Raw genomic sequence first — 27,355 nt, forward strand, 5'->3', positions numbered from 1 at the left:
CAAAAGAAGCAACTAGAACAGACAAGGGCAACAGTATGCAAGTGCTGCAGCAAGTCTTAGTTAATCTAGCTCAGAACACACAGGACAGTTTTTTTTTTATTTTTTTAAATAAATTAGACGGACAGAAAATGAATAGAATGATAAGTGCTATTCTTGATTGGTCAGGTGCTGCTGGAAGAGATGTGTTTTTAGATGTTTCTTGAAAATGGCTACAGACTCGGCCGCACGAATTGAGATAGGCAGGTCATTCCACCAGCTGGGAACGGCCCAGGAAAAGCTCAGTGAGAGCGATTTCATGCCTCTCTGGTATGGCACCACAAGGCGTCGTTCACTGGTAGAACGTAAGTTCCTGGAGGGTGTGTAAGTCTGAACAAGCGAGTTTAGGTATATTGGTGCAGAGCCAGTGGTTGCTTTGAAGGCGAGCACCAGTGCCTTGAATTTGATGCGAGCGGCTATTGGTAGCCAGTGGAGTCTGATGAAGAGAGGCGTGACGTGCGCTCTCTTCGGCTCATTAAAGATCACCCTCGCCGCTGCATTCTGGATCAGTTGCAAGGGTTTGGTAGTGCATGCCGGAAGGCCCGCTAGAAGAGCATTACAGTAGTCCAGTCTGGAGAGAACAAGAGCTTGGACCAGTAGTTGTGTGGCATGCTCTGATAGGAAGGGTCTAATCTTCCTAATGTTGTATAATGCAAATCTACAGGATCGGGTTGTTGCAGTGATGTGGTCAGTGAATTTTAGCTGATCATCAATCACAACTCCAAGGTTCCTGGCTGTCCTGGACGGAGTTATGGTTGATGAACCTAGCTGAATGGAGAGATTGTGGTGAAGTGCTGGGTTGGCAGAGACAACAAGAAGTATGCATTATTTATATGCATTATTCATTTCTGTTCTAGACTCTCAGACTGCAGTATCACAGAAGAAGGTTATAAAGCTCTGGCTTCAGCTCTGAGATCAAACCCTTCACACCTGATAGAGCTGGATCTCACAGGAAATGATCCTGGACCATCAGGAGTGAAGGAGCTCAGTGATTTACTACAGGATCCACACTGTCAACTGAAGACACTGAGGTGAGATGGGATAGAATAATACATAATGTGCAGGTGAAATGTTTATAGAAATATTATTTCACTAATAAAATGTGTTGCACAGAAGCCAATTCAAGATAAACAATTCCACAATGTTTCCCATTAGAATCCCATTAGAATCAAATGCTGTTTTTCATTACACCATGTTTAATTCAATTGATTCTTGCTTAATTTTCCCTTCTGCAGGTTTGTGAGTCCTGCTGCAGATGAAGCCTGTCAGTATGTGAGAGGAATTGTGGGTAAAAACCTGTTACTCCTGAGAGAGCTGAATCTGAGTGATCATGATCTAGGAGAGACACGAGTGAATCAGATCTCTGCTCTACTGGAGGATAAACACTGCCAGCTCAACACACTCACGTGAGGATTGTGTTTTAATGCTTTAAAGATCCCGTTTTTCCTGTGTTGTTGAAGCTTTGATTGTGTTTACAGTGTGCAATATAACATGTGTTATAACATGCTAAAAATGGCTTGATGATTTCCTTATTCTATGAAGTCCCTCCTTCAGAAATACGTAACGAGTTCTGATTGGGCCAGCGGTTCCCGTGTTGTGATTGGTTGCCCGGAAAGGTCCCGCCTCTTACCATAACGGGGAGATGAACGCGCTCAAACTACAGCGTCGCTAAAGGCCAAACAAAGGTGATTTGACTCCGGGATGAAAATAACAGCGTCTCAACGACATGGAGACAAACTTACTACAAACGCAACACTTCCTCTTCTCCACGTGGGAGAGCAACAAGACCACGCCCCCTTTTTTGCGTATTCTTGTGGGCGGAGTTTAGTCGACAAACTGTTCTACTGACGTCAGTAAAGCAGGAAGTACAGGGATGTAGAACAAACCGGCCGTTCGCTGTAGGCTTTGAAAGGGAACTTCTGTTAAATAAAATATCTCGCTTGGCATTGAACTTTGAGCTTTATAATTTTACAGGTATTATTTATGCTCTAACAGCAACATTACACACTAACTAAAGTTTGAAAAATGGGATCACGAAGAACAGGACCTTTAAAATCTCACATTACTTCTAATGTTTTGTTATAGTAGTGGATAATGCCATTTTCCTCATTTCTTTGAGTCAGTTTTTGTTAAATTCAGCAACCACAATAACACAATAATATATAATTTGTGTTTTAAAATTAACCACATTTTTAATAATTTCATGTCTATAGCCCTATTCGCACGGGATTAGTATTATTTGGGGACCTCTGGTGATTTGTAATAATTGCAGAGAATGTCTGTGATCTTAATCCCGTGCGAATTGGCCATGTCTGTAATATGTAAAGTAAATATTCCCCCGCAAATTACCTACCATATTTCGCCAAACACTGAGGTCCTGTGATAATATTAGTCCCGTGCGAATCGGCATCTCTGTGATTTGGCCAGGATTCGGCTGATCGTATATCATTTTTGCAAGGTTTTTGTTTCCTGTGCGTATTTTTATCTTTATCTTTCACGAAGAATGGAGCTAGGCTGCATATAATGCGCACCGTTATGAATTCCGTGCAGCCGCGCGGATTATACTTTCACTTTAGAATGAGCACCAATTTGGGAGTAAATTGCTTGAATGGTGTGTTTAATATTATTCTTAATGAAAAACACAAAAACAGAAAAGGACAATGACAAACTCGCTTAAATGGGCACTTTTACATGTAGGTTTGAAACTGAATCTTCTGCCGTATATTGTTATTATTGCTCAGTTCAGTTTTTAATTGTAGCGTCTGTTCTCTAACTGAACTAAATTATTATTTTTATTACTATAAAACAATCAAAATGATATCGATATGACTGTTTATAATTTCATACAGCTATATTTATAACAAAAAAAACATTAAGTCTTGACATCATATCCGGGAGATAGTCAGTAAATTCAAGTAAAACCACAGGCTTGCTTATCCCGTGCGAATGCGCCACGCAAAATTCAGATGTGGGGGAGTAATTTTTAAATCACACGAGGTCCCCAGATAATACTAACCCCGTGCGAATAGGGCTTAAAGGGTTAGTTCACCCAAAAATGAAAATTCTGTCAGTAATTACTTACCCTCATGTGGTTGGACACCCGTCAGACCTCCGTTCATCTTCGGAACAGAAATGAAGATATTTTAGTTGAAATCTGATGGCTCTGAAAGGCCTCCATTGGCACAATGGCACGGTTCACTATCAAGACCCTTAAAAGGTACTAAAGACGTCGTTACAAAGTCCATCTCACTACAGTGGTTCTAAAATAACTTTATGAATCGGCGATAATAGTTTTTGTGCGCAAAAAAACCCTAAATAACGACTTACATAGTGATGACGATTTCAAAACACTGCCCCATGAAGCTTCGAAGCGTTATGAATCAGCGAGCCGAATGATGATTAGGATCGCGTATCAAACCGCCAAACTGCTGAAATTTGGTGATTCAAACCGCTGAATCGACTCACTGATTCATAACGCTCTGAACCGCTGAATCGACTCGCTGATTCATAACGCTCTGAACCGCTGAATCGACTCGCTGATTCATAATGCTCTGAACCGCTGAATCGACTCGCTGATTCATAACGCTTCGAAGCTTCATGATGCCGTGTTTTGAAATCATCATCACTATGTAAGTCGTTTTTTAGGGGTTTTTTGCGCACAAAAACTATTATCGCCGATTCATAAAGTTATTTTAGAACCACTGTAGTGAGATGGACTTTGTAACGACGTCTTTAGTGCCTTTTAAGGGTCTTGATAGTGAACCGTGCCATTGTGCCAATGGAGGCCTTTCAGAGCCATCAGATTTCAACTAAAATATCTTCATTTCTGTTCCGAAGATGAACGGAGGTCTGACGGGTGTGGACATGAGGGTAAGTAATTAATGACAGAATTTTCATTTTTGGGTGAACTAACCCTTTAAGTGACATAATTAAAAGTAATGGCTTATAACTCAAAAAACAAGATATTTACAAGTGCATCTCATATCAAGGTCTCATTTGATAGAAAACCATTCAAATTTTGAAACAAATATATTTTGATCATGTTTGGAAGTTCTTATGTTACATCACAGCTGAGAAAACCTCAGAAAAAGTGATGAAATTTATTGATTTATTTTGTTATTACTGATGATTGACATGATGACTATTTACTGTCTCAGGAGGATATTTCTGAGAATCAGGTTTCATAAAAAATATCTTGGCCATTTCTATCGACACACACCGCGGGTCCCTTACAGCGAAGCCGCCATTTTGTGCCGTCATGTTTCTACAGAAGCCCTAAAGGGACAAACTTCTCTACAGAGCTTCTCTACAGAGCTTCTCTACAGAGCACTAGCTACTCTCTGCTCTCTCAGACGACCACATCTTTGTCCTGTGTGGGCCACCGTAGCTTCTCTATGTGCTTTGAAAGGGAGGGGTGAGCGGTGGACGGGTGTAATTCACAACCTCACCACTAGATGCTGCTAAAAATTACACACTTCACCTTTAATAACAAACAATCCATAGTTTTCACGTGTCGTCACACGCTTATACGTAGGAACGCCCACCTGGAGGGCAAAACAAGGCTCTCCTCCATTGCCCGCTAGTCATTTTTACGAAGTTTGTAGTCAGTATTAATGCGGTAAGATAGTGATATTAAAATACCAAATTCAATATACACCTTATTGATGTTGCATACTTTGTACAGGAAAGCAGACGAACACACAATATTAGTGCAACACGAGGTTTCTCGTTAGGTGTTTTCCCCATCGAAACCCATTATAAAGAAAACACATTGCGTTCATATTCTTGCCTCATCTACTCGCCTGTATATAGTATGCATCATCAAAAAGGTGTAAACTGAATTTGATCTTTTAATATCACTGTTTCAGTTCATTCCAGCACTTTAAGGGTGGGTTCACTAAGGATTCTTTAGCCTGTCTTCAGTTCTCCTCCGTCTGCTGCTGATCAGCTCTATAACGGTTTACTGCGTAATTAATCTGTTTAAAATGAAGTCCAACGACTCGATTTAAAATAAAACCCATATCAACAAATCCTTTAAACTTTGCTTAATTTAATACTTATTGGTGCAGCTCACCCTATAGTGTTTTTCACGTTAAGCGTTTTAAAAACGTCCCGCTGTTTTCAGTGATTGAAATACTGCAGCAGGTGCTGTATATGGATCATACTGTAAGTGCCTAAAACGTGCATCTTGTACACATACTTTTGTTTTAAGATGGAAATTTGACAGGCTTGTGCTGCAGTTCTATGGCGGTTTTGCCCTCCAAGGCTCCGCGACAGTCACATGACTGAAAACTATGGATTAGATACTAAATCAATTTAATTGTGTATAATTTAAATTTAAGTACACATGTATGCTTTAATTTCAAAAGATTATATTTCACATCTACATTTACTTAAATTTAGGGCCACTCATTTTTTAAAGCCTCACTGAAGTGCCGCATTATTCAATGTGGTGATGTCATTTCCACTGAAACAGGAAGTCAGAGATTGTCTACTAGATTACCCTTCTGACTTAATATTGATGTGTTACAGTAAAACAGTGATGATCATAATCATGCTAATGTGCTGTAAAGAGCTCGTCATCTCTTCTCATCAGGGCTGTTTCTAATGCAGAGGCTGTCTAACCGCTTGTGTTGTTTGAGCTCCATATCGCTTTAAAATACAGCATTTTGTGTTTGTTTTGTGGTCTGTGCCGACTCGATCATATGATACACTTTATGATATTATATTATATGATATGATATATGATATGACACACTGTGGTATCTCTATCTCTGTCTCTGACTCGTGTGTCACTGATGTGAAGCCACACTTCAGTCTCTCTAATGGAAAGCATATTTACTGTCTGAATTGTTCACTGTCCTCTATATAGTGCACTATATATGCCCTTCACTGTATAGGAGATAGTGAATGAGTGAACGAGTGACAGATTTCAGATGCAGTCTCAGCGTCTGTTATCATTTACGAGGCGGGAAGCTTCAGATTCTAGAGCAGGATGATGTCATGAACATCTTTCATTCGTATTGGTGGTAGAGAGATTGTGTCAAAATTAGGGATGCGCGATATTGGATTTTTGCCGATATTTTTCAACAAATTTTTGCCGATACCAATATACGTTTATTTTTTCCCTTTGTTTGGAAACTCTATTTTGAGCAAAAACTTTTTGATTGTGGTTTCAGGTTTCTGAGGTCTCCTTACTAAAAGGATACTTGTTAAAGATAAATACATGTTAATAAAGTTCTTATAATAAGAGTATATTAAAAGTTCCGAAAATAACAATAATAGTCAGTGATCTTTCACCCCAGACAGATGCAGGTGTACCTAAATACTGTATTTTTGGATGTGACGTTTGTGCACAGGAAGTGGGGGTGGCATGACTTCAGCTGATGCCGTCTTTAGCTTCAGCTTCAAATAAAACATTCTACAATTATTTTAGAGCTCCTTGAATTATTTCTCATCATCCATTTCCTAAAAATCTTATTACAGATTAATAAAAGTATTTAATTCACAAGTGTCATGCTTGTGATTTATGACATCATTACTGCTTTATTCAGAAAAAGAAGTAACTTCAATTTATTTGTGTATTCTACTTTTCATTTTATTACTGTAACAACAGCGCTAAACCCCACTACATATATATATATATATATAACATTCTAGAGGCGGGCACTAGGACCTGGAGGAGCTTCTGCTGCTGTGGAGGCTGTGCGCTGGAGGAGATACGATTGGGCTAGTTTTGGGCTTTTTTTTGGCAAGTTTTAGGCTTTTTTTGGGCTAGTTTTGTTATGAAAACCTGGCAACCCTGCGTTGATGGTCACGTCGGTTGGGGTAACAGTTTAGGACCCAGGACCAGTAGTGAAAAATGAAAACCATGAGTCAGGAGTTAGATTAATTAAAGAAAAATGTACTGAAGAATAGTTTGCAGTTTCATCAGCAGAAGCCAGCTTCAAGTCTCACGAGGAATCGCTGGCCAGACTCTACCTAACAGAGAATTTTGCCCACCAGTTATACTGTTTACAAGGACATTGATTACATCAACAATAACAGATGGCCTAAGCCTGATTGGCTACAGAGACATAAAAGCCTAAACATTAGTCACACATGTATAGATATGCCGGAATGGCGTCGTTTAGTCAGGATGCTTGTCGCAAAACCTAAGATTGGCCTCGGACGCCGCACACGGAAACCATGCTAATCTTCTCAGTATCGTTCCAATTTTTAGTATATGTGCTGCCTAGATAGCACAATTATCTCATGTTTAACCACTATCTACACACTGTAAGAGCCAGCGGCAAATTCCCGAATGTCTGTCCGAGATGAAGCTGTTCTCTGCGGGAACACGAGCGCTGACAGCCTCACATCTGCCAAAGCGTCTGAACAAACTGTTAAATAGACGCTATGTTTACATATGATTCACATATTTGAGGTCCAATTAACTACATTCTCACCTAAAAATTGTTAAAACTACATTTCGTGACACAACAGTAGTATGCTTAAAAGTGTATTTGCTTGACCGCCATGACAGTCGCTCGAGCGGAGAGATGCAAACGGGGAAACGGTTTGCGTGGCGGCACTGGTGGATATCACACGGCTGGAAAAGGCTCTCAGCCAATCAGATTCCAGAACCAGAAAGAACTGTTGTATAAAAATGTATATAATATTTTACTATATATCTTGTATCTGAAGACAAAAGGGCTACAAACAATATAGGACTTCACTGGAGATCCTGCAGTACACAAGACAGCCGATGCACTACAGGAGCTTTCAGAGGAATGATGTTCACTTCTTATGCTCATTGTGTGGCTCATTTGGTTCACAGCTTTACAGACACAGATTCAGTTGACTTCATCACTCATAATGTAAATAATAGTTGATGTTGTGTTATAAATATATTTTATATGCATTATTCATTTCTGTTCTAGACTCTCAGACTGCAGTATCACAGAAGAAGGTTATAAAGCTCTGGCTTCAGCTCTGAGATCAAACCCTTCACACCTGATAGAGCTGGATCTCACAGGAAATGATCCTGGACCATCAGGAGTGAAGGAGCTCAGTGATTTACTACAGGATCCACACTGTCAACTGAAGACACTGAGGTGAGATGGGATAGAATAATACATAATGTGCAGGTGAAATGTTTATAGAAATATTATTTCACTAATAAAATGTGTTGCACAGAAGCCAATTCAAGATAAACAATTTCACAATGTTTCCCATTAGAATCAAATGCTGTTTTTCATTACACCATGTTTAATTCAATTGATTCTTGCTTAATTTTCCCTTCTGCAGGTTTGTGAGTCCTGCTGCAGATGAAGCCTGTCAGTATGTGAGAGGAATTGTGGGTAAAAACCCGTTACTCCTGAGAGAGCTGAATCTGAGTGATCATGATCTAGGAGAGACACGAGTGAATCAGATCTCTGCTCTACTGGAGGATAAACACTGCCAGCTCAACACACTCACGTGAGGATTGTGTTTTAATGCTTTAAAGGTCCCGTTTTTCCTGTGTTTTTGAAGCTTTGATTGTGTTTACAGTGTGCAATATAACATGTGTTCATGTTTCGCGTGTAAAAAAACACAGTATTTTTCACACAATTTACTTATCTGTATACCGCTGTTTTCACTGTCCTAAAAATGGCTTGATGATTTCCTTATTCTATGAAGTCCCTCCTTCAGAAATACGTAACGAGTTCTGATTGGGCCAGCGGTTCCCGTGTTGTGATTGGTTGCCCGGAAAGGTCCCGCCTCTTACCATAACGGGGAGATGAACGCGCTCAAACTACAGCGTTGCTAAAGGCCAAACAAAGGTGATTTGACTCCGGGATGAAAATAACAGCGTCTGGACGACATGGAGACAAACTCACTACAAACGCAACACTTCCTCTTCTCCACGTGGGAGAGCAACTAGACCACGCCCCCTTTTTTGCGTATTCTTGTGGGCGGAGTTTAGTCGACAAACTGTTCTACTGACGTCATTAAAGCAGGAAGTACAGGGATGTAGAACAAACCGGCCGTTCGCTGTAGGCTTTGAAAGGGAACTTCTGTTAAATAAAATATCTCGCTTGGCATTGAACTTTGAGCTTTATAATTTTACAGGTATTATTTATGCTCTAACAGCAACATTACAAGTCAAGTCAAGTCAACTTTATTTATATAGCGCTTTTAACAATGTAGATTGTTTCAAAGCAGCTTTACAGTGTTAAACAGGAAAATAATGCAGCATAATTTTATTCAGCTGTATAGCCATTCTGGAAAAATTTCAAGTATCATACAGTGACAGTGTGGGCTTTAGATCAATAATTTGATCAGTAATTTAGTTTAAATGGTTAATTTAGTTTATTATTTAGATTTATTTCGATGTTTAGTTGAAAAATTGAATGTCCCCAACTGAGCACGCCAAGCCAGAGGCAACAGTGGCAAGGAAACCAAAACCCCATCAGGAGACCTAATGGAGAAAAATAAACCTTGGGAGAAACCAGGCTCAGTCGGGGTGCCAGTTCTCCTCTGGCCAATTAACAAACAGCGTATTATTATTATTATTATTCTGGCAGCTTTACAGCTCAGAGGTCATAATAGATCAGAATATTCGAGGGACCGGGGGCAACATGCTGGAGACGGGTTTATTGAGGATGATGTTGATTAAATAATTATTAAAGTGCAATATTCGAACGTTTGGAGGCAACACGCTGGAGACGGGTTTATTGAGGATGACATATCGATTTAAGTATTATTTAATTGTAATATTCGAACAATCTGAGTCAACACGCCGGAGACGGGTTTATTGAGATGCCGTGTCGATGAGGCAGTTTCAGGGGGAGTCTAATCACGGTCTCTCAGACACTTCGGGGTCCTGTGTTGGTCTTCTCTGGGCGCAGGTCCACCATCTGATCTGGATATGGCCCGGATCCGGCTGACTGCAGTAAACCTCGGGATAAAACAGAGAGACTATCATTAGCGTAGATGCCGTTCTTCTGATGATGTCACGAGTACATCAGGTGTTATGGGAAGTGTTCCCGGTTCCGGCTGACCTAGGTAATGCAGCCTAACAATCATTTCATTGAAAAAGTGTTTTATGTGTATGCCGCAGTAAAGAGATGTGTTTTTAGTCTAGATTTAAACTGACAGAGTGTGTCTGCTTCCCGAACAATGTTAGGAAGAGTTCCAGAGTTTAGGTGCTAAATAGGAAAAGGATCGAGCGCCTGCAGTTGATTTGGATATTCTCGGTATGATCAACTGGCCAGAGTTTAGAGAGCGCAGTAGACGTGATGGAGTATAATATGTTAAGAGCTCGCTCAAGTACTGGAGATAAACCATTTAGTGCTTTGTAAGTAATAAGCAAGATTTTAAAATGTATGCGATGTTTAATAGGCAGCCAGTGCAGTGTTGACAGAACTGGGCTAATATGGTCATAATTCCTGGTTCTAGTAAGAACTCGAGCTGCTGCGTTTTGGACCAGCTGGAGTTTATTTATTAAGCGAGCAGGGCAACCACCCAGTAGAGCATTACAATAATCTAACCTTGAGGTCATGAACGCATGAACTCACTGTTCAGCATTTTGCATTGAGAGCATGTGCCGTAATTTAGATATATTTTTAAGATGGTAGAAAGCAGTTTTACAGATGCTAGAAACGTGGCTTTCAAACGAAAGATTGGTATCAAAGAGCACACCCAGGTTCCTCACTGACCAGAGGACTGGACAGAGCATCAAGTGTTAGACAGTATTCTAGGCTACACACTAACTAAAGTTTGAAAAATGGGATCACGAAGAACAGGACCTTTAAAATCTCACATTACTTCTAAAGTTTTGTTATAGTAGTGGATAATGCCATTTTCCTCATTTCTTTGAGTCAGTTTTTGTTAAATTCAGCAACCACAATAGCACAATAATATATAGTTTGTGTTTTAAAATTAACCACATTTTTAATGATTTCATTTAAAAGTAATGGCTTATAACTCTACAAAAAACAAGATATCGACAAGCGCATCTCATATCAAGGTCTCATTTGATAGAAAACCATTCAAATTTTGAAACAAATATATTTTGATCATGTTTGGAAGCTCTTATGTTACATCACAGAAAACCTCAGATAAAGTGATGCAATTTATTGATTTATTTTGTTATTACTGATGATTGACATGATGACTATTTACTGTCTCAGGAGGATATTTCTGAGAATCAGGTTTCATAAAAAATATCTTGACCGTTTCTATCGACACACACCGCGGGTCCCTTACAGTGAAGCTGCCATTTTGTGCCATCATGTTTCTACAGAAGCCCTAAAGGGACAAACTTCTCTACAGAGCACTAGCTACTCTCTGCTCTCTCAGACGACCACATCTTTGTCCTGTGTGGGCCACCGTAGCTTCTCTATGTGCTTTGAAAGGGAGGGGTGAGCGGTGGACGGGTGTAATTCACAACCTCACCACTAGATGCTGCTAAAAATTACACACTTCACCTTTAATAACAAACAATTAGATACTAAATCAATTTAATTGTGTATAAATTAAATTTAAGTACACATGTATGCTTTAATTTAAAAAGATTATATTTCACATCTACATTTACTTAAATTTAGGGCCGCTCATTTTTTTAAAGCCTGTTATTTGGTGTACAATCTGCCTAGATCCCACACACCTTCTACCTATTTTTAGTTTACAACCTCAGGCTAGGTAAAGCAGGTCGAATCCTTAACTAGATCATAAATATATATTCATACTCACTTTCTAGAAGAACAGACCCCCTCCGTGTCTGGTTCAGATCAACTCGTTTAGAAAGCAGAGACGTGGCAAACGATTTCTTTTTATAAATCAATTATAAGTAGATTTATTTTTCCAATAACAAAAAGTTTTACATACAATCAAATAAAAGTTTACAAAAAGAAAAAGTCTTAAGTAACAAAAGCGGCAGTTCACAAGTGTCACCAGCAGATGTCAGGCTCGGATCATCAAGCAATGGAGAAGCAGCATAACGCTCTCAGCTTCTGGTGTTCATACAGAGATCAATACCTTATATACCATTTCATTATCACACCTCTTCATCACATATTCAATTACACAGGCACAGTTCATCCAATCCTAGATTTTGAACGATTGTCAACTCCCTCAATTCCTTCAACATTTTAGTATATAACGCTCTGTATTCTTTCATTCTTCTTCTTCTGGCTTGTTTCCTTAATCTCCTCCTTCGTCTCGTCTGCAAGACATCATCCTGGGTAAAACCTGTTTCTTCATTCAATACTTGGTTACATTTATAAATGACTTTTATACATATGACTTAGTGTTTTTCTTCATCTTTTTAATAAAGCAGATTGCCTAAAACATAGGCCTATCTCAGCGTGTTCATTTCAATTATTCAATCAAATACTTTTACAAAGTCTTTGTCTCCATGTCTTTACTATAAAATCAAATAAAACATTTTTCCCAAATCATGTGTCTGCATTCTTGCTATGAATCAAAGTAAAACATTTTTACAATATCATGTTGTCATGTTTTCCCATGCTTACAAAATCATTCATAAAAGTTGTATATAAAAAAAACCTCCTTTAGGCTCCTCGGCCTTATCAACAGCTAATACATAAAAGTTGTAAAATAAAAACTTTTTATAAAAGTATCTTGGCCATATAAACAATTTCTTTATTTCACTTTGCTGCTTCTGTTCTACATATGGCTCTTATAAAGTCCAGTATAGAGGTTCTCTATAAAACCTCCACTACATTTTTTATATATTTCCAACATCACAAAACCATGCATAACATATCTGTGTGGTTAACATATGCCTCTTTACATTTGGCATCACCCTTGGTTACACATTGGGGGCAAGACCTCCATACATTAGGCCGTCTCCCTATACATACATTGGGAATAAAAGAATCAATTTCATCATTATTCTAACATGCCCCTTATGCAAATTTTAATCTTTTATTTCCAAATCAAGATAATTCACATAACACTTCCTTTTCTTATCATACTTGGTTAATTGAGCATAAACCTGTCCAGTTTCAGTATAAACATTTCTTTGAGATATGTTCATGTATCTCGCCACCCAGGGTCTCCTGTTCATTGGTCTGATTAATTCACCACCTATTATTTTTCCGTTAATTCTGGTTGTGGAAGGCCAATTTTTTGTACTCTGCTTAATAATCGTCAGGTATGCTCCAAATCTCTTACGCATCCATTTACCATTAGTTATTTCATGCGGACATGCCCCAATTAACTGCCCATCAGGAGCTTCACAGATAAAGGTGCGGCCCCTCCCATTACTCAGACAAGCTTGACATCGGCTGAATTTTGGGATCAAAGTTTCCGGTATTATTGCTACCTTGCTCCGAGCCGCAATCCCTCTCCTGGAATCCCGGGCTGTCAATTGGGGTGTAGCATTCCGGGTCTCCCTCAATTGGAGATCCCTCATCTCTCTGAGCTATAAGATAAAATATCCCATCATGTTTAATCACTCTCAAATCACTCCCTTTACCTTCTGCATGCAGCACATGTACAAACAATTGGTCTGCCTTTCTCCAATCCACATGAGCTGTCAGATCGCTATATATACTCTTTACCACTGGGTGGAGCTCCACAAACATATATTTCAATTTATCCATCATTTCTATACCCATTTGTTCTACAAGTTTAAACACATCCAAACAATACTCCATCTCGTTCTTTTCATTGTACCATATCACTGTATTGGTCTTTATAAAACACACATTGCACAGGCTTCCCATTCGCAGAAGAACTCCTTCCTCTGTACCCAATAGTTCATGGCACTTCATACATTCATATTCTCTAACTACTATGCAGCAATCCAGATGCCTGGTTACTAGATGGCCCGTGACGCTTTTCTTCAGCTCCTATAAACAGATTCCAATTCTTTTGTTTAATTTCTATATTCTCTTTTTTGTTTTTTGTTTTATAATCAGTTAATTTTCTTACTCGATGCCCTCTATATTCAATATAAAATCATATTTACCAGTGTTCCAAAATCATCCATTCTGTCCATTGTATTGTTTGGCTCCCTAGGACTCCTTAGTCTGCTAACAGCCATATTCTCTGTTTTTTCAGTCCCTTCAAATCTTTATGCTATGTCCATTATTCTAAACTCTACTTATATTTCTTATGGGACTAACCACACCCACATTTCTCTGGGGGTTGCTTGGGGGGTGTGGTTCCACTCTGTTAGATCTTCTCTCCTCCTGATTACCGCATTTAACGTATTTGCATAATCTCCATACTACTAACATACACAATCTGCACATTCTTCCTATGCCTGTGCACTCAATTAGGATCAACACAAAAATTACTGTTGTCATAATCAATATTATCTTAAAGTTATTCATTAGCCATTTTATTGAGGCAAAGGTATCCTCTCCAATCCCAGCCATGTTTAGAAATCTCTTCTTCACCTTCTCATTTATGGTTTGAATTCCTTCTTTCAATGTTGCTCTTCTGGGCTCTATGTCATGTAGTTGTTTGTTGAAGAATTGTTTTTTAGCCAACATAAAATAGAAAGGAAATGGTGGCATACATCTACCATTCTCTTGTGAACTGAAGGTTCCTAAGGTGTCAGCATAAATTGTTTTTTCAGTAGCTACTGGTTCTGAAACCATTCTGCATATTCCTTGATTTATTTCATTTCTCCTCCAATTCCCATCTACCTCTTCATTGTTACACGTCCATCCCGTGTACATCCATCGGTAGATACTTGCACTCCACACTACTGTCCAAAATCTTTTGAAGTCAACCATTTTTTCCTCTTTTGACAGTTTTCCCCTATCACCCCATGTCATCATAAATGCGGGCTCAGGGATATTCTCTTTTCCATGGTACTCCTTTATTTCTTTAGGAATTTTCCACAACATAACCTCTTTATCTCTTTTCGCTCTCACCCTTACAATTGGAATTGGATAATATTTACCCAATAGGTTGTTGTCATAACTGACAACTACCCCTTCTCCTTTCTCCATATCTGTTATTTTGATCGGAATTACTTTTTCATTCTCTCTTGTGGCTACATCTTCCAATATGTCAAATAATCTAAACTGAAGTATCATCTGATCTGTCATTGTGCTATCTTCCGTGATTATATCTATCCATTTCTGAGAGTGCTCCAACATAGTCATTAATTTTACACCTTGACTTATGATTCCATTTGCATTACTAAACAACAACCAATGTTCCCTGTCATCGTGTTTGTTTTCTGCTCCGTCCTCGTCTACCTCGCACTTCCATTTCTTCATGCACTCACATCCGATCCAACTCATCTCATGTTCCTTACAATCTTTACCATTAAATTGTTTAATCAATTTTTCTATAACTTTTTCTCTCCATATATTGTGCAACTTCCAGTTATAGCTTGTTTCGGCGCATTTCTTTAAGTCATTATCACTACACTCTTCCCAGGATTTGTTCGTTTTAATGCTTATCTGATAAAGCTTCTCCTCGTTCTTTCCGAACTTATTTCGTTCCAAAGCTATTTCAGCTATTCTTGTACTTTCACTATACCACTTCAATCCAGGAATTGGATTACTTAGTTTTTCTCTTGTTTCATACATCGTGTACTTTTCGTCTGTGAATTCTTCTTTACATTCAATTCTGATGTTTCTATCCTCTACTCTTTTCATTTTTTCCTCGTTTGTCTCAGGCGACTTCTCCTGCTCTAACTCTCTCCCTTTCTCACTCTGCCCTTCGTTTATCAGAAAGGTTGTGTCCACCTCATAATCTGGATCAATTTGTACTGTGTCTATTTTTTCCTCTATTCCTGCATCATTTAGTTTAGTTCTAGTCCATAATACAATTAAGGCTATCACAATGATAATTACCGCTCCCACCACAACGGGTCGCTGCGTACACGTCTGATTCCACCTTCGTTCTGTCCTGGGATTTCTTGACCTTGAAGGCCCACGTCGGTTCTCTGCCTCCATTCCTGTAATACATCAAGCTTCCCTTGGTGTTTTAATTCTCAAGTGCTTCACAAATTCACCAACTCTAGTCTTCCTTGCAAGTCTTGTGTAATAAGTATTGAAGAGATTTTTAATACTTCAATTGGGCTTATTTCCCCTTCTTAAAAATCCTTCAATATCCATTCCCCTTCACTGCAATTGCAGGGTTCAAAGTATTTCCATACTTACATTGCTTGATGACCGAGCCGTTCCTTACTGCCCACTCTTCAGTATGTTACTATTGCACTTGTATTTCTCTATTTTGGCTTTTCTGCCAGCCACAGTCTCTTTCATAGCGTTTATTTTACACTTTGGTTACATAGCTGTCTTTTAGCTATATCCTTTTGTTCTTTGATTCTAATAACCTTCACCTTCCATCCAGAAAGTTTACAGCTCACACACTGAAATTTCATCGTTACTCACCATCATTTAGTTAAAATGAGGTTATTTTTGCTCCACACGCCATTCTGCTCTAGCTGGACCGTGTGTTTATCTATGATTTTCATTACTCTGTCTTTCTTAGTAATTAAATCTTTGAATGGTTTAGTTGGATGTTTATTTGTTAATTTTATCCACACAGAATCTCCCACCTGACATCTATCCTCAGGTTGTTCGATGTCTGTTTTGGCTTCTCTAATCCCCGTATTCATATTAACGAAGTACAAAGCCTCTTCCATGTGTTCATCCCATTCCGTATTGTTATAGTTTGCCCGAAAAAAGCTTTTCAAGCTGCCGATTGATCGTTCACTCAATCCATTGCTTTCTGGACGATAACGCACGGACTTAGTCAATTTGATATGTTTCTCCGCTAGCCAGTTTTCAAGCTGATTTCCTACAAAGTACGATCCATTATCTACTCTGATGAATTCTGGTCTATTCCACGCGGACATCAATTCACTAAGTGCTCTGATTATATTTTTAGCACTAGGGTCTTTTAATGGCTTAGCCCAAATCTTATTCAGATATGCCTCCACTACTATTAAAAAGAATTTATTACCCTTTTTAGTGCGTGGGTTGAGTGGACCAGCTATGTCCAAGTCCCACTCTACATTTGCCTTGTCTGGGAGTATCCTGCCATAATCTTTCCTGATTGTTCTGTGATATCCCTTTCTCATGCAGCTCTCGCATTTCAGCTTGATATCTCTATATTTCTTCCTCCAATTAGGAATATTTATGTTATTGTCTGACAGTATTTTCCCCATTAGATTTACACCGGGGTGTTTTAAACAGTCATGCAGCTTTTGAAGCGCACCTGTTCCCTTATCCTCGATTATAACCACTCTCCTTAGCCTGGCTAATTTATCAACTGCTTCATTCCCTTGTGATAATTCTGTCTTCTCCTTCGAGTGACCCTTTTGGTGGATTACGACTAAGTCTAAATCTTTCACTAAAGAATTTATGTCCTTCCACAGCTGTTCATGTTCAATGGGCTTTTTATTGTACTTACAGAAACCATTCTGTTCCCAAACTTCCAAGTTTTCATTTAGACTTGCCTCTACATATTTACTGTCAGTGACTATAACAACTTGTTTGGCATTCATTTCTTTCAATTTTTCTAGTGCCTTAAGCACTGCCATTACTTCCGCGGTTTGGGCTGTACCAGGACAAGATCCCTTGTCTGTTACTTCGTTACCTTTTTTCTTTTTGATTATATACGCCCAATGGGCTTCGTTGTCTGCCAAAGTTTTAGATCCATCAGTATATACCATTATGCCTTTAAACAATGGTAAACTTTTCTTTTGACACTTCTTGCGTTCTTTGTTTATTACAGTTATACTGGGATCCAACACTATGTTTTGCCATCTCTGCCATCTGGTATTTTGGGCCTTAGCATCTTTGATCTTGTTTTTGTTCAGATGAGCCATTACCATTTCATCTGTATTAATCAGTATTTGCCTTCCTCTAGCCAGACCTTTTATCTCTGCATATCTCTTGCTGATTGCAGCCAATTTCTTCTCAACTGGTAGAAATTTTTTCTCTGGGCTCTCCCAGTTTCCTGTCATAATGCGTATTGGTATACAGCTTTTTTCGTTTCGCATTATTAGTTGATAACCAGCCTCGTCTATATCAAGATCAACCTCTAAATCTTTGTCATCCTCTCTGCCTTCCAGCTGTCCTGAACATAAGATTGCTTCCTTTAAAGCACACAGTGCATTTTCTGCCTCCTCAGTCCAGCTCAGTCTGTCTCCTTTAATCGTTGCGTAGATTGGTTTTGCCATTTGACTAAATTTAGGAATTACGTCCCTGACATAATTCATTAGCCCCATCATTTGTTGTACGTTTTTGACATTCTCTGGTGTCTTTATCTCAGCTATTTTTTCCTTCATCGTTTGTGTAATGCCTCGATTCCCTGCAGATACCCAGAATCCTAGAAATTCAACTAGGTCTGTCATGACTTCACTTTTCTTTATGTTGATTTTTAGTCCTGCCTCTGCTATTCTTTTCAGCACTTCTTTCACGGTTTTTACGTGTTCTTTCTCGTTTTCATTCGTAATCAAAATGTCATCTATGTATACTTCCACGGGCAGATCTTTTAATATTTCCATCATTACTGCCTGAAACACAACTGATGAGTTCACATACCCTTGTGGCAAACGCTGGTATAGATAATGTTTATTTCCAACAGTGAAGGCAGTTTTCTCTTGACTATTCTCTGATATTGGGACAGCCCAAAATCCATTAATCAGATCCAATTTCGTTAGAAATTTGCCATCTTTCATTTTCTCAATTGTGTCTCTTGCATTAATCAGGTATCGACGGTCTGGACGGGTCAGTTTGTTAAGGGCCCTGAAATTTGTCACCATACGAAATCCTTGATTTCCATGTTTCGCCACTAATTGGACGGGACTGTTTGTGATAGCTGAAGTTACTTCCCTAATAACTCCCTGCTCCACTAATTCTTTTATTGTCTGATCCAATTCATCTTTACCCAATTTGTTTATCGGATATTGTCTCTGTGGTTTATGTGTTCCGCCCAAAATCTCATGTGCGTATTTTTGGTCAACCAAACCAGTGTCGTTTTTATATTTTCCACATGGAGCTTCTCTCAATGCTTGTATTAATTCTTCCTTTGATTCTTCACTACCAATCATCTTCTTTTTGATGCGAGTTAACTCCTGTTCCGTATCTACCTCCTTCAATCTCAGCACCTTTTTAAGATCTCTTCCTGCAAGTAAATTCTCATTACCTTTTATCATTTTTACGCCAAACTTTTCTCCCATTGGTTCCTCTTCTATATTTCCATTGTATGTCTGAACTAGCACTTTTCCTGTGTAATTTATTGGCTCTGTCGTGGAGGATATCTGAGCTCCTGTATCTAACAGGAATTCCACACCTTTCACTTTTACAAACAAATCTTCATCTCTTTCCAAAACTCTCTCATCACAGATATTCTCCTTCAACAGGCCAATTTCGTTTCATTGTTCATTATTTTCTGTGTTGTCTCTATCTCGGACATTTTGTCCTTTTTGCGTGGCTTCTTGTACTTCTGTACTGTGAGTCACTTTGTTTCTGCCAAATCTTTTCACACTGGAATCAGTGCCTCTGCGTTTTTGAATCACTTGATCTTTCTGTGCTGAGGTTAACTTCTCCCATTCTCCTGCTGGAACATAACTTGTTTTTTGCGCACTACTATATCTGTCATCCTTAAAGGGTTTTCTGGCACTATTATTCTTCTGCCATGCTGGCTTCCTTGCATTCCAGGTTCTGGGCCTATTAGACTGACCTTTCTCACCCTGCCTAGCTTGGAATCTTGTGTTATATGGTCTCGCGTTCTCCACGGTGGCTCTCTGTTTATTCATTACTTTATCTTTTTGTTGTTTTTGAACCCTAGCTCCTTGTGGTTCCTTTCTTTTCATAAACTGACTATTTAAATCATATTCAGCTAGTCTCTCTTCTATCTGTTTTTTGGTCGTGCTATTTAGTATGGTTCCTAATTTTTGCCCTCCTGGTATTTTACGCCCTACGTCTCGTAGCAGCCTTACTTTATCTGACATTGGGATTTCATCCTCAATTGATAACCATACACTAAGTAAGGGCATTTGCTCTCTGTTTGCATTTACTAACATATCTTTCCATTGTTTGTATTTGTCTTCAACTCCTGTAAGGTCTCTAACCTTTTCTAAGGCCTTCGCCGTTATGGCATGTCCTGTGCACGTATGCACTAATCTTGTTACTGCTTCAGAACCTAAGCCAGCCTGCGTTGCCGCTTTAATGATTCTATCCATATAACTGCAGTAATCTTCATTTGATTTCCTTGAACCTATTTGGTTTCTCACAACGTCAGTTAATTTTAACTCTAATAATTTTGCTTGGACATTTTGCTCCTCACTTTTCTCCCCGTCGGTTTTCCGTGGAGTGCTGAACTGCAGCTGTCTCACTGGAGTCTCCCTTTCACTGGGGGTTTCCCGTCTCTCTTGATATACGGCCTCCTCACTCTCTTCCTCCCAGATTTCTTCTGTGGCTTTGTTCAGATTCTCAATTTGTCTATGAGCTCTAGTTGTTTCTAAATCTCTTTGTAATTGTTTATTCTGATTCTTCAATATTTTTATTATATTATCCAATTCTTTTACTATTTTTCTATTATACTCATATCCCTCTTGGAATAAAGTTTGTTTGCCTGCCTTTGACCAACCTTCTTGTTCGGCTATTTCTGTCGCAGACGGAGACATACTGGCAGTCTTTATTTGACCATAAGTTACTTCCTTTTCAGGTATTACTCTTTTATTCCATTTACTTAACAATTCCTGATCTCTCTTCTTTCCACTGGGATTTCTATACTTAGTTCCCCTTAACTCTACTTCTGGCCAATCATTCTGTATTTGTTTTGTTACTCTCTGTAATGTTATTTTCACACCTTTTTTGTGCTTTAATCTAGTCTCTTTTCTGAGCACTATCTCTTCCTCACTGATATCACAATCAGTACTAATCCTTGTGGAATTTAATTCCTCATCTTCACTCTCCTCAGAACTTGAATTGTTTTCTCTGTCAGTTCTTTTTCCTGTTACTCCAATCGGAGGTCTATTTTCAGAAACTAGGTTTCTTCGCTCACCTAGCTCAGTTTCTTCCCTAGCTTCTTCCATATCTCTATTTATTGCTCCTGGCCTTTCAGGAGTATTACTTCTCTCATCAATTGTTTGTTCTTCTGACATTTTCTTCAGAAACTTTTTAATTGATTTCATATACTTTTGTTTAACAACTTTCTGGATGGAAGTCTCAGCTAAAATCGCAATTTGCTCTTATTGTCGATTTTACTTCATCAAGCTCTCTCTATCCATATCAGCACTTAGTATATATTTGATATTACACTCTAATATGGATCTGCTTTTCACTATGATTCCCATTCAACGATGTGCACTTCGTTGAACAGTTCACATAGTCTATACTAAATCTCTTGTACTAAAGATTTAGCCAATCTCTATTTTTTCAGCCTATTAATGTATTTATCGGAGCGCGCTTCTCTTATACGAGCTCTCAACGCTTTTCTATATTCCGACTCAATACTTATAGAGATTTTAGTAGTGTCGTGCATGCACTTAATAACCCTACCCAGGTTATAATAATAATTCTTCCCTGAATTATTTTTCGTCTACAGGATTCCTTCCTTTTTTAGACTTTCATCTCACTCTTTGAGATTTCAACACTACTGGTTTAACCTTTCATTAGGTTTAATATAATTCGTTTCTGAATTATATTTTCGTTTGACTTTATAAGTCCTTCTAGGATTTTTCCTTAATCCTATCTTTAGGCTTTTTAATAACCCTACCCAGGTTATAATAATAATTCTTCCCTGAATTATTTTTCGTCTACAGGATACTTTCCTTTTTAGACTTTTTATCTCTTTCTTCGAGATTTCAAAACTACTGTTAGTTTTAACCTTTCATTAGGTTTAATATAATTCGTTTCTAAATTATATTTTCGTTTGACTTTACAAGTCCTTCTAGGATTTTTCCTTAATCCTATTTTTAAGCTTTCTTTCTTTTGTACTTTCTATACAATAGTCACGTTTTTCGTCAGCACTTTGCTTATTGATTTTGGCCAGAAATCAATAAGCAATCGTGCCCCGCTAGTTGGGCGCCATGTTATTTGGTGTACAATCTGCCTAGATCCCACACACCTTCTACCTATTTTTAGTTTACAACCTCAGGCTAGGTAAAGCAGGTCGAATCCTTAACTAGATCATAAATATATATTCATACTCACTTTCTAGAAGAACAGACCCCCTCCGTGTCTGGTTCAGATCAACTCGTTTAGAAAGCAGAGACGTGGCAAACGATTTCTTTTTATAAATCAATTATAAGTAGATTTATTTTTCCAATAACAAAAAGTTTTACATACAATCAAATAAAAGTTTACAAAAAGAAAAAGTCTTAAGTAACAAAAGCGGCAGTTCACAAGTGTCACCAGCAGATGTCAGGCTCGGATCATCAAGCAATGGAGAAGCAGCATAACGCTCTCAGCTTCTGGTGTTCATACAGAGATCAATACCTTATATACCATTTCATTATCACACCTCTTCATCACATATTCAATTACACAGGCACAGTTCATCCAATCCTAGATTTTGAACGATTGTCAACTCCCTCAATTCCTTCAACATTTTAGTATATAACGCTCTGTATTCTTTCATTCTTCTTCTTCTGGCTTGTTTCCTTAATCTCCTCCTTCGTCTCGTCTGCAAGACATCATCCTGGGTAAAACCTGTTTCTTCATTCAATACTTGGTTACATTTATAAATGACTTTTATACATATGACTTAGTGTTTTTCTTCATCTTTTTAATAAAGCAGATTGCCTAAAACATAGGCCTATCTCAGCGTGTTCATTTCAATTATTCAATCAAATACTTTTACAAAGTCTTTGTCTCCATGTCTTTACTATAAAATCAAATAAAACATTTTTCCCAAATCATGTGTCTGCATTCTTGCTATGAATCAAAGTAAAACATTTTTACAATATCATGTTGTCATGTTTTCCCATGCTTACAAAATCATTCATAAAAGTTGTATATAAAAAAAACCTCCTTTAGGCTCCTCGGCCTTATCAACAGCTAATACATAAAAGTTGTAAAATAAAAACTTTTTATAAAAGTATCTTGGCCATATAAACAATTTCTTTATTTCACTTTGCTGCTTCTGTTCTACATATGGCTCTTATAAAGTCCAGTATAGAGGTTCTCTATAAAACCTCCACTACATTTTTTATATATTTCCAACATCACAAAACCATGCATAACATATCTGTGTGGTTAACATATGCCTCTTTACATTTGGCATCACCCTTGGTTACACATTGGGGGCAAGACCTCCATACATTAGGCCGTCTCCCTATACATACATTGGGAATAAAAGAATCAATTTCATCATTATTCTAACAAGCCTCACTGAAGTGCCGCATTATTCAATGTGGTGATGTCATTTCCACTGAAACAGGAAGTCAGAGCGTGTCTACTAGATTCCCCTTCTGACTTCATATTGATGTGTTACAGTAAAAGTGATGATCATAATCATGCTAATGTGCTGTAAAGAGCTCGTCATCTCTTCTTCTCATCAGGGCTGTTTCTAATGCAGAGTCTGTCTAACCGCTTGTGTTGTTTGAGCTCCATATCGCTTTAAAATACAGCATTTTGTGTTTGTGTTTTGTGGTCTGTGCCGACTCGATCATATGATACACTTTATGATATGATATGATATGATATGATATGATATGATATGATATGATATGATATGATATGATATGATATGATATGATATGATATGATATATGATATGATATATGATATGATATATGATATGATATGATATTATATGATATGATATGACACACTGTGCTATCTCTGTCTCTGACTCGTCACTGATGTGAAGCCACACTTCAGTCTCTCTAATGGAAAGCATATTTACTGTCTGAATTGTTCACTGTCCTCTATATAGTGCACTATATATGCCCTTCACTGTATAGGAGATAGTGAATGAGTGAACGAGTGACAGATTTCAGATGCAGTCTCAGCGTCTGTTATCATTTACGAGGCGGGAAGCTTCAGATTCTAGAGCAGGATGATGTCATGAACATCTTTCATTCCTATTGGTGGTAGAGAGATTGTGTCAAAATTAGGGATGAGCGATATTGGATTTTTGCTGATATCCGATATGCCGATATTTTGGCCGATGCCGATATGCATTTATTTTTTCCCTTTGTTTGGAAACAACACCATTTTGAGCAAAAACTTTTATTTTTGATTGTGGTTTAAGATTTCTGAGGTCTCCTTACTAAAAGGATACTTGTTTAAGATAAATACATGTTAATAAAGTTATTTTAATAATAAGAGTATATTAAAAGTTCTGAAAATAACAATAATAGTCAGTGATCTTTCACCCCAGACAGATGCAGGTGTACCTAAATACTGTATTTTTGGATGTGACGTTTGTGCACAGGAAGTGGGGGTGGCATGACTTCAGCTGATGCCGTCTTTAGCTTCAGCTTCAAAGAAAACATTCTACAATTATTTTAGAGCTCCTTGAATTATTTTTCATCATCCATTTCATAAAAATCTTATTACAGATTAATAAAAGCATTTAATTCACAAGTGTCATGCTTGTGATTTATGACACCATTACTGCTTAATTTATTCAGAATAAGAAGTAACTTCAATTTATTTGTGTATTCTACTTTTCATTTTATTACTGTAACAACAGCGCTAAACCCCACTACATATATATATATATATATATATAACATTCTAGAGGCGGGCACTAGGACCTGGAGGAGCTTCTGCTGCTGTGGAGGCTGCGCGCTGGAGAGTGAGGAGACGCGATTGGGCTAGTTTTGGGCTAGTTTTGGGCTTGTTTTTGGGCTTGTTTTTGGCTAGTTTTGGGCTAGTTTTGAGCTAGTTTTGGGCTAGTTTTGGGCTAGTTTTGGGCTTGTTTTTGGCTAGTTTTGAGCTAGTTTTGGGCTAGTTTTGAGCTAGTTTTGGGTTAGTTTTGGGCTTGTTTTTGGGCTTGTTTTTGGCTAGTTTTGAGCTAGTTTTGGGCTAGTTTTGGGCTAGTTTTGGGCTAGTTTTGAGCTAGTTTTGGGCTAGTTTTGTACCAGTTTTGGGCTAGTTTTGGGCTAGTTTTGGGCTTGTTTTTGGCTAGTTTTGAGCTAGTTTTTGGCTAGTTTTGGGCTAGTTTTGTACCAGTTTTGGGCTAGTTTGGGGCTAGTTTTGGGCTTGTTTTTGGCTAGTTTTGAGCTAGTTTTGGGCTAGTTTTGAGCTAGTTTTGGGCTAGTTTTGAGCTAGTTTTGAGCTAGTTTTGGGCTAGTTTTGGGCTAGTTTTGGGCTACTTTTGTTATGAAAACCTGGCAACCCTGCGTTGACGGTCACGTCCTTCTGTACTACATTCACAAATTCAAGGCAGCATTTAAAAACTGTTAATATAAATCACTGTATGTGTGATGTATTTGTATTTGCTTGTTTTCACTTCGAGAATGAGCGTGCTGACATGATCTTATCACTATAGCAGTTATTATAGTTATTGCAGGCACATATCAACACGTTATCATATCGCCAAGGCATATCTGCATAATTCTTTCATATCGGCCGATGCAGATTTGTATATTTTAAGCATTTATCGGCCGATGTCGTGTTGATAATATTGTGCATCCCTAGTAAACGTGTGTGAGAACAACAGACCTGAACACATTTGCCCAGTGAGCAAACCATAGGGTGATGTTGACATGAAAGAACCAGTCTTCAAGTTCATCTGAAGTTAATGTTTAAACTAGAACTTTATGACACTTCTGAGATGAACAATACTGTTGTAGAGAATTACAAATATGACTTTCAAATGATGGATTGATGAATGTCTGTCTGAATAAATCCTTTAAAAGCTCAGTTTGATCATCACAGATCTGAGTTATTGTCTTTTCTCTTTCTGTCTTCAGTCTGAGGAGATGCAGAATTACAGAGAAACAGAGTCTCATCCTGACTTCAGCTCTGAGATCAAACCCATCACACCTGAGAGAGCTGGAGCTGAGCTGGAATAAACTAGGAGACTCTGGAGTGAGAAGCCTCAGTGATCTACTGATGAACCCACAATCACAGCTGGAGAAACTACAGTCAGTATCATTATACTGTACAGTTACAGTGAGATTACAGTTCACTGTTTAGTTCAAGACAACTGGACACAAGTCACATCATTTACACTGAAGCATTGCATCTGCTGGTCTTTGCCATTGGTCACAATTAAAATTAGGCGTCTTGAGTGAATAATGCAATTTAAAGTATTTGACACAATGAACTGATTAGGTGTGTTAGCGGTAGCAAGGCATCTCTATTGTTCTTCTCCACACTTATTATTCTTCTTCTGGATAAAATTTCAGCGCTACTCCTCCCACACCGTTTGTCCCAGACCCACGAATGAGGCGTCAAATCGACCGGCTTATTATCAATTTACTCAGCCAACCAATCACGATCTCTGGGTCATCGTGAAGCTATCAAGCCACGCCCTAGCAACCATTTAGAGCTCCCTAGCAACTGATCCCATAGACTTCCATTGAAAAACATCAAAGGGATATCTTTGGATAGAAGTGTCATAGAAACACGAGGGTGGGTTTGTTTGACTCTGGGCATCAAAAGCCAATCACAAATCACCTTCAACACTTCCTAGCCACACCCTAGCAACCATTATCAAGCACCCTAGAGACCCAAATCCAAAGAGCTATATCTTTTAATCTGAATGTCATAGAGGCATGGGGGTTGGATTATATCATTCACACTGACAAGCAGCCTTTGGAGGATCATCATTGGCAGCTGCCACTCCATAGCAACCAAACAGAGTACCCTAGCAACCATTTAGCAAGACCTAAATCTCTGCATCAGAACATCATAGAGACGTGGGGGTGGGTCTTTTGGCTCATGCTAGCAAACTGGACTTTCAACATGCTACACATGCTAGCAGTGAATAGCTACATGCTAATAGTGATTAGCTTAGGGTTAGAACATGATAAAACAAGTCAAAATGTACTAGCATTATGCTAACAATATGCAAATCATGTTAGCATTATGCTAGCATTATGCTAATTGTGTTACCATTATGCTAATTGTATTACCATTATGTTAATTGTATTAGTATTATGCTAGCAAAACAATGATAATCATGTTAACATTTGGTAAAAACATACTAACAAAAAATGCTAATCATGTTAACATAATGCTAACAACATGCTAATTGTGTTATCATAATGGTAGCAACATGCTAATTGTGTTAGCATTGTGCTAACAACATGCTGATAATGTTAACATTATGCTAACAAAACATGCTAATCATGTTAGCTAATCATGTTAACATCATGCTAATCGTGTTGGTTAACCATGCTAACATCATGCTAATCGTGTTAGCTAATCATGTTAACGTC

At 38.3% G+C, this 27,355-nt stretch overlaps 1 protein-coding gene across 2 annotated transcripts in view; it reads left to right on the forward strand.

The window, feature by feature from the left end:
• LOC307142164 (NACHT, LRR and PYD domains-containing protein 12-like) overlaps nt 1-27,355 on the forward strand; it is a 74,365-nt gene that overhangs the window by 41,826 nt on the left and 5,184 nt on the right. For both annotated transcript variants that reach the window (XM_079842782.1, XM_079842783.1), the window contains exons 9-13: nt 894-1,067; nt 1,272-1,442; nt 7,959-8,132; nt 8,326-8,496; nt 25,883-26,056. In XM_079842782.1, the coding sequence (XP_079698908.1) occupies nt 894-1,067; nt 1,272-1,442; nt 7,959-8,132; nt 8,326-8,496; nt 25,883-26,056 (864 nt within the window). The remainder of the gene's footprint in view (nt 1-893; nt 1,068-1,271; nt 1,443-7,958; nt 8,133-8,325; nt 8,497-25,882; nt 26,057-27,355) is intronic.

Source organism: Gobio gobio (assembly GCF_949357685.1).
Source record: "Gobio gobio genome assembly, chromosome: 18".
Classification (NCBI taxonomy): domain Eukaryota; kingdom Metazoa; phylum Chordata; class Actinopteri; order Cypriniformes; family Gobionidae; genus Gobio; species Gobio gobio.